The 7481-nt window shown below is 39.5% G+C and overlaps 2 protein-coding genes across 2 annotated transcripts; one reads left to right on the top strand and one right to left on the bottom strand.

The window, feature by feature from the left end:
• The first annotated feature begins 450 nt into the window (after nucleotides 1-450).
• LOC104157103 (putative protein FAM172B) lies at nucleotides 451-3935 on the top strand. The gene is made up of 3 exons (XM_009703586.1): nucleotides 451-483; nucleotides 2818-3384; nucleotides 3441-3935. The coding sequence occupies exons 1-3, from the start codon at nucleotides 451-453 to the stop codon at nucleotides 3933-3935; spliced, it is 1095 nt and encodes a 364-aa protein (XP_009701888.1).
• A 1847-nt stretch (nucleotides 3936-5782) lies between these two features.
• Nucleotides 5783-7285, bottom strand: TXNL4B (thioredoxin-like 4B). Its single transcript, XM_009703585.1, has 3 exons — nucleotides 7104-7285; nucleotides 6618-6769; nucleotides 5783-6210 (listed from the first exon to the last, which is right to left on the bottom strand). Exons 1-3 carry the CDS (start codon nucleotides 7233-7235, stop codon nucleotides 6045-6047), a joined length of 450 nt encoding a protein of 149 aa, XP_009701887.1. The 5' UTR covers nucleotides 7236-7285; the 3' UTR covers nucleotides 5783-6044.
• Nucleotides 7286-7481: the final 196 nt, after the last annotated feature.

Raw genomic sequence — 7481 nt, 5'->3', positions numbered from 1 at the left:
CCCTCGGTGGTCAGCCGATGGCCTTGGGAACCCTCCCGCAGCGACGCAGGAGACAAAGATTTGTTTGTTGGGTTTTGTGAGGGGTTTTCTTCAGTGCAGCTACAGAATTGTAAGTTTTGTGTGTAGCTTTCTGTTTTGTTCTCTTGGTAGCGCCTTTCTTTCAGGAAATGGGAAGCTGTGTAAAGCTAATTTTGACAACTTCTTAGTTTTATGTTCAAGAGGTTTAGTTTTAACTTATGGCCAGGTGTAAATTACAAACGTGACCTATTAGCTTGTAACTTGGAGTCGTCTAAAACACTTCAGATAGCCTTAACTATCAGCAACTGATGCATTTTACAGATACACCCCAGAATAAAGTACATGAAGTAATGAAACCTGAACTAAGATGGGTTTATTTTCTTTCATGCAGAGGAATTGTCTACAGTCCCAGAGTGAAGAAGATTTCCATCTATGATGATGACAGACTTTACCGGAGAGCATATGGTAATGTTGGGCTTTACTAGAATAAAGTGTTTTTAAATGGAAAACCTCATAAAGTGTAATAGTTACACTGCAGTAGTGTTTAGAATATGCTAACTGTTGTAACAAACACTAGCTGAATTTGCAGCCAAAGCATTTTACAATTCAAACAGAAAAGCAAGAGGAAGGGAAAGAGGGATTATTTTTCCCCTATCAGTAATTTCTTAAAATCAAAATAGCATTTGTAAAGACTGGACAGAATAAGCACCCTTGAATATTGCATTTGTCTATAGACAATGAAGCACAAGCAGCAGTCAACGCCGATTTAAAATGCAGATTTACTAAAAAGAAGTAAATGCGTTATGTAGCTATATCTAGAACAACCTATAACTGCTGTGTTTAATTCTATAAATGGCATTGTTACAATAAAATACTAATAAGTATATGATTCTAAGGTGCTATTCAAATGAACTTTCAAGTGATAACCTACTGTAAATTGCTTTAAAACTTTTCAGTTTGCACCTTGAGGGCAATTTTAGGAAGGGAAGTCATACCTATGGCTGATGTAAAACTGTATTTGTTTGTTTGTTTCTGCCTCCTGAAATCTTCACAAACTTTTCACAATGCTTTGTAAAGTAGATATTTAAGTAGATGTTCAATATTACATACACAGGGTTTAATTTGGAATCACGTATCCTTGTTTTGTTTCTGAACTGAAAAAGCAATGTTGTTGCTAGCAGCTGAAATAAGAGCATAGTAACTTCCCGTTCATAGTATGCTGGAAACTAGTCTCCAACCTTTCAGGGGTAAGGAGGGAAAGGCACCGATAGAAGCACGCCACTGTGTGAGCAAACTGCATTTACCTATTCCTAATTGCTATGGAATGCTTCCTCTGTGCTTTGCCTTCCTCCACAGACATCTTTCCTTTAACCATGTCCATTTTTCTCCCACTTCATTGCATGAGGAAAACATGAATATGGGTAGCTTCCTGCCTACTATATATGATGTCTTTTGTGTGAATTGCCCATATATCAGTAGTATAGCAAATAGACTGTCCTCCTTCCTCCTTTGTGTCTTTCATGCCTTCCTGCAGAATGAAAAAAATCATAGATGAACATGTGGACTTGCAACTTCTTTGTGCTGTTTCCATTCTCAGAAACTGGCAAGGCAGTAAATGGTTTATCTATCATAGAATCTGATTTTCTTTTTTTTCCCTTTTCTATGTGTACTTATTATTTGAGATAAAGGAGAAGGTACCATTTCCTAGCCTACTCTCTATTAATCAGAAGACAGGAATGACCCTGAAAAGATGACTTAACAACTCTGACCCAATGGAGATTGCTCAAAAGGCAAAGGTGTATGCTGGTGTTCTGTTGAAAGGCAAAGAATTTTTTTTTTTTTTTAAATTTGGAAGTGTAAGAAATAATTTTCAGTATGCTGAGCAGCTTACTCAAGGGAACTTGCATTCCATGCAGGAGTTGGGCTCCAACTCAGGTTACTCACATGAAAATTTTCAGATCGTTTTCTGTCCTAGTAATCAGCTTTATCAGATGGTACAGTGAGTTTTAACATAGTCAGAATGTGATTTACTGTGTTCTGAAAACCTCTGTTAGTTCAGCAAGAAAAATTTAAAGGTATATAGTAGCTTGTACCAATGTATTTGCCAAATATAACTTCATATGAATCATTTGCCAAAAAAAATTACTGTGTCAAGATGAGATGTTCATTTTTAAAATACTGACAATTGTGGGAATTCAATGCTTGCAAATCTCTGCTGTTAGGACAAAAATCCTATAAAGTAGGATTCTAACCACACCAAAGGTTACCCCATGTTTACCATTCTACAGCCAGTGAAAGTCAGTAGTAGACCGAAGAGTTATTAGGAAAATAGAAGATTATGATAAGCTTAATTTTTCAGTTGCATGGAAACCACTTCCTGGTATAATTCTTATCAGTTGATCAGTCGTATGAGTTGAAAAATTATCTTAGCTGAAACTAGAGACTTCAGTCTAATCTCATGAAAGTTTGCTGCATGGACTTTCTTTTCTCCTGTTCCTGGATCACAGTGGCTAGCGTATTCTGTCATCCATTCCACAATTTCCATGTGGCAAGCACTTGCAAGGATGAACAGGTAACTGGAGAGATTAGTATTAATGTACTGTTGGAATTTAGCAACTGAAATCTGTGAGAGGCTTTACAAGCAGCTGGTTTTCTACAGACCACCAAGAGATAGTCTGTATCAACAAGTATTTTGTTTGTAACCACTTTTAAGTCTGAATTCTAATACAATAGGTTTTCTTTATGTAGATGTTGTACAGAGGTCTAGCACTACATTGATATAGTTGTCTTAATTTGTAGTGGTTACAAATACAGCATGAACTAAGCTTGAGGAAACTAATAGAGGGTTCAGAGTATCAAGAGGAACTGAAGTATGACTTCAATATAAAAGGGGAACTGAGGCATCTGGATACAAATGAGTCTTTTGTTTTCAATTACTACAAGAATGCACATGAGCAGAACCATAAACGCTATGAAGTTCTGGGACATTTGATTACCCAATATGTTTATGAGCTCCTGGAAAGAGTCTGCATGCTGCAGAAAGTTTATATTCCTACTGATGCTACAGAGGATGAACCAAGAAGTTTCTTTTTCATAAGCAAGAATGCACTAACAACTTCCTCTAGCCTAATTGTCCTTCTTCAAGACCGTGGAGTTTTCTGTGCTGGACAATGGGGGCAAAGGACAATCATCAGCAAGGGCCTGGAGCATGGAACACAAATACCGTTCATCAAAATGGCCCTTCAAAGGTACGAAGGAGTGATTGTACTGAATCCCAACGACAACTTTGTTGATCTCAAGACTGAAAAGGAGAGATTAAGCTCTTCTATCGGGGAAGAAGCACTGCCTTCTATGCGGTCCGTCTGGAGGAGAGATTAAGCTCTTCTATCGGGGAAGCACTGCCTTCTATGCGGTCCGTCTGTTGGATCCCCAAGAGGGGCAGCAGCAGCCCCGAGGAGCATACCATGTATGTATGGGACCATTTCATTTCAAAGAGCGCAGCCAAGAACGTGGCCTTCATTGCCCACGGCTATGGTGGCTTGGTGTTTGTTGATCTGCTCGTGCAGAGAAAATGGGAGGTAATGAACAAAGTGTACTCTGTGGCATTCATCGACTCCATGCACAACACACGGCATCAGACTAGAAGTGACCCACAAATACAGGAATGGATACGGAAATACTCCCGTGAATGGGTGTCAAACAGCAAACCTCTAGATAAAGCTGTGTGTTCTCGCATGAAAGTGAATTGTAGTACTGTCTCTGCTGGAACTAAAAAATATGGTTTAGCACCCTCCTGCTGCTTACATGCCATCTTTAAGTACCTAAAAGGCATGCTGAAAGCCAAGACCAGAACAGCCTTTAGGCATTCACCTGTTGCAACTAGAAGCAGCACAAGTGAGAAGAGAGGCAATAAATAAAGGTATACCGATTTGTTCCTGATAGTGGTCTCCTCCTTTCATAACTGTCCCTGCACCGTTCAGTCATCTAAGGACCTTCATCTCACTGTGGAGCAACTGTAAGTTCTAAGTTTTGAGAGAAGGAGTTAAGGGAATCTTAACAGATAAGATGTTGTATGGCCCTAGGAATTGAATTAGCAGGTGTGACTCAAAGGTGCGGCTTAATGATTTGTTAACTCTTCTGTAAATTAAGTGAGGCAGGAAGTTTTGCAGCTCCTCCCAAAGGACAGCCCCCGATAAAGATCGGAAACTTGCCTTAAGAAACTGTTAAAACCTATCCTGAAGCAAGAGCCAGGGAGCAACTGAGTTTGCGCAAGAGCAAGAGATTACTAGCGGTGATGAAGAGGAGCCATCAGCCTTCATCTCCACGACGCCCGACGACCACCACGAGGAGGCACTGCGCAAGCGCAATCGGGAGGAGTCTATGGAAATGACCTCTTGGAACTAATTTCAATACGAAGCGGGGATAGCTCATCCCTATGTATAGGCGTGTTGGGAAACCTCATGTATATGCAACACTGACCTGTATAAGTTTGAAGCAGGTCGCCAGGTGCGGCGCGCACGACTTTGGTGGGACTACCCCCTGTGCTGCCCGGCGCCGAATAAACATACCTACTGTACAATCTTACAGATTGTGGAGTCTGTTTTCCGCACGTCACTTTGAAGCTAGTTTGTTTGGTTTTGAGAAACACACAAATGCAAGTTAACTATTAGGAAAGAAATGCGTTGTTGAAAGCTTTAAGCCACAACCCTTCAGCTAGCTGTGAAATTTAAAATTGCACAAAATAAAGATGTTGAGGCATACCAACTCTCATCTGTACCATTTTTTTTTAAAATAAACATTCTGCAGTTACGGCTCTATAATCAGACTAAACTATCAGGAAAACACTTGCCTGAGTGCATAGCTTTCATTTAAAAGGACAAATCTAGAATACAAAAAAGCATGTGAAGGATCTATTTCCTCCTTGCCATATACCATAGAGTGTTTAAAATCTTTCAAAAACTGGAACATCCCCCTTCCTCCTTGAAATTACTGTTAAGCTGAACGATACTTCAGGGAACTACATGCTACTACCTTCCCTCCAGGCAGAGATGGTATTCCTCAAATATGATACAGTGAGCTAAAGTAATTTCCATTTTAAAGCTAAGCCAGTGAGATTACTGGGCATGAGCTGCTATAGAAATACAATACTTTAGCAACCTGCAATTACCAAACTGTTGCAAAGGAACGACATTGCTGTTTTCCCTCAGCTGTTTAATTTTATACAGAGGTGGGAAATAGAGAGTTTTTAAATGTCTATACTCAAGGTTTGCAATTTATAGAAGCAAAAGGTCAAATAACCTTTAAAGCGAATGTAAACAAAATGGTTATTCTGAATTTCCAGTTTAATCCTGTGGGAATTAAAAGTGCTCAGTAGCTGCAAAAGAGCTTTGAAGGATGACAAAATCTTGTCCTACGCTTTCAGGTTTCCATCTCAGTCAAAAAAAATGTTGAAGAGTAATACTGGCTACCAGAGAAAAGGGAGTGTCAACTTCCCTTTTGTGTTTATATCCATTTTGTATTTCAGTGTTCTCTAATACTGTTTGAAAAAGTTTCCATCCCATTATCCAATAATGGGTAAAAGCGTAAAATTCTGTTGGAAAGGCACAGTCAGTTGAATGCTTTTGAGAGCAAGCATAGCTTTTTAAATAGAGATAGGTTTACTGTTATTACATCTGAATGCAAATGGTATTAAACAGACAAATAATAGACTACATGGTGCCTTTGTTCGCTTAAGAAAGTTGCACTGGAGATGCCGTCATTGAGGATGCATGCAACCTGCCTGTTTTGTACATACCGGTCAGCATGCGACTCAATGAATAGTCACTTGCATGAATTCTACGCTTGAACATGTAGCCTTATGAGAGAAGTATGAGGTGACAGAATGTCTGCCTTCAGGAGACCAATATGATCCTTCAACATAAAATGCTCAAACTGTCCCACGGTGTCAGAGGCGGCTAAAAATGCTTGAATAAAAAAAGGGATCTAGAACATCGGCCATTTCCGTAATTCTTTCTCAGGTCAACCCATTAAATTCCTTGGTAGAGAAGGTCATATTTAGGAATGTTATTGGGATCAATAGGACTTCTCACAATGAGTTTTCCACGCATTGCTCCACGGTAAATCACTTCAATCAGATCTATAAAGTCTTGCTTTGTTTTGAAGCTTCCTACAAATTTGGTATGATCTGGAGACCTAAATATAAACATAAGATAAATATAGAATTGTAATTTTAAAGTGTTCAAAGCAAAAACACCTAAAGACAAGAAAAGATGTATAATGACATTAGGGATTAGGTAATGGCATAACTAAGTCAGGAATATACTGTGACCTCTAAAGTCCAAAAAGGTGCAGTGCTGTGTCCAAGACCATACTATTTTTGGAGTCAGGCATGTTTCACAGCTGACACTTATGGCATCAGAGCATATTTCAAAATACTTCTTAATTTTACATCCTTCTGGCTTCCTATAGAGCTCTCAATGCAGATGCTGGCAACAACATTATAGTTTTCAAACGTTACCTTCCCCAGACATGGCAACATAGAGAAAGACTGACAATTCGTACAGATATAATAATAGATAATGCCAGGTAGGATGACATACCCGTAATCAACCTTCATGTGTTGTCCATTGAAGAAAAATACAGTAGATGGAATATAACTGATGTCAAAATACTGGGTGTACACTGGCACCGTGTTCACATCCACCAGGTAAATGACTGCCATTTTACTCAGGTCATGAGCTGTCTTTGCAAGCTGAAAAGAGTAAGAAAGGTGGATGACAAATGGATTGAAAGACAAGAGAAAAAAGGGTGGCAAGCTTTATAAAGCCCATTTCTCTTATGTCTTATCAGTTTAATCAAGGCTACAATATAATGTCTTATCTACTTCAAGCACTTTGTACACCCACTGCAATAACATAAACATTTGCTTAATTTTCAAACCGTTTTATGAATACAGTATTATTTCATATTTGTCACCAAAATTTTCATGAGTCACCACATTAGCCAAAACCAACATATGACATTCTCTTGTATGCAACAGGTATACTAGTAGAATTCACTAAAAACAAAACCAAACTTGCTCTTACAATATCATCAAGCTGCAGACAAACAGCATCGTTATCTCTTCCAAACCGGAGAACCAAAACCTTCTCGGCCACGCTTTTTATTGCCTGATCCACTTCCCTCTTACAGGTCAGTTTGGGCAGCAGAAAACTCATCCCGACAGACCACGGCTTCCACTAAAAGCCCTACCTGACAGGAAAAAAAAACCCAAACCCTGCGTCAGAAATAAGGAAAAATTCTCCATGCTATTAAAAAAAAAAAAAGAGAGAGAGAGAGAGAGAGAGAAACAGAAACCACCGACCACCACAACGGGCTGACAAACCCCTGGGGCTCCAGCATTCGCCTCACGCCCCAGCCCACAGCATGGCGGCAGGCCCAGGCCCTACTCCCCACCCCGCCGG

The sequence above is a fragment of the Cariama cristata genome, unplaced genomic scaffold (genome assembly GCF_000690535.1).
Source record: "Cariama cristata isolate BGI_N322 unplaced genomic scaffold, ASM69053v1 scaffold26747, whole genome shotgun sequence".
In the NCBI taxonomy this organism is placed as follows: domain Eukaryota; kingdom Metazoa; phylum Chordata; class Aves; order Cariamiformes; family Cariamidae; genus Cariama; species Cariama cristata.
This window is presented reverse-complemented; position numbering and strand designations above follow the sequence as displayed.

Coding starts and splice junctions, on each gene's coding strand:
- LOC104157103 (XM_009703586.1), top strand. CDS start 451: ATGATGATGACAGACTTTACCGGAGAGCATATG. Junction 484..2,817: donor ACTTTACCGGAGAGCATATG/GTAATGTTGGGC, acceptor CTTAATTTGTAG/TGGTTACAAATACAGCATGA. Junction 3,385..3,440: donor CTTCTATGCGGTCCGTCTGG/AGGAGAGATTAA, acceptor CGGTCCGTCTGT/TGGATCCCCAAGAGGGGCAG.
- TXNL4B (XM_009703585.1), bottom strand. CDS start 7,235: ATGAGTTTTCTGCTGCCCAAACTGACCTGTAAGAGGGAAGTGGATCAG. Junction 6,770..7,103: donor GTCTGCAGCTTGATGATATT/GTAAGAGCAAGT, acceptor TACTCTTTTCAG/CTTGCAAAGACAGCTCATGA. Junction 6,211..6,617: donor CACATGAAGGTTGATTACGG/GTATGTCATCCT, acceptor GTTTATATTTAG/GTCTCCAGATCATACCAAAT.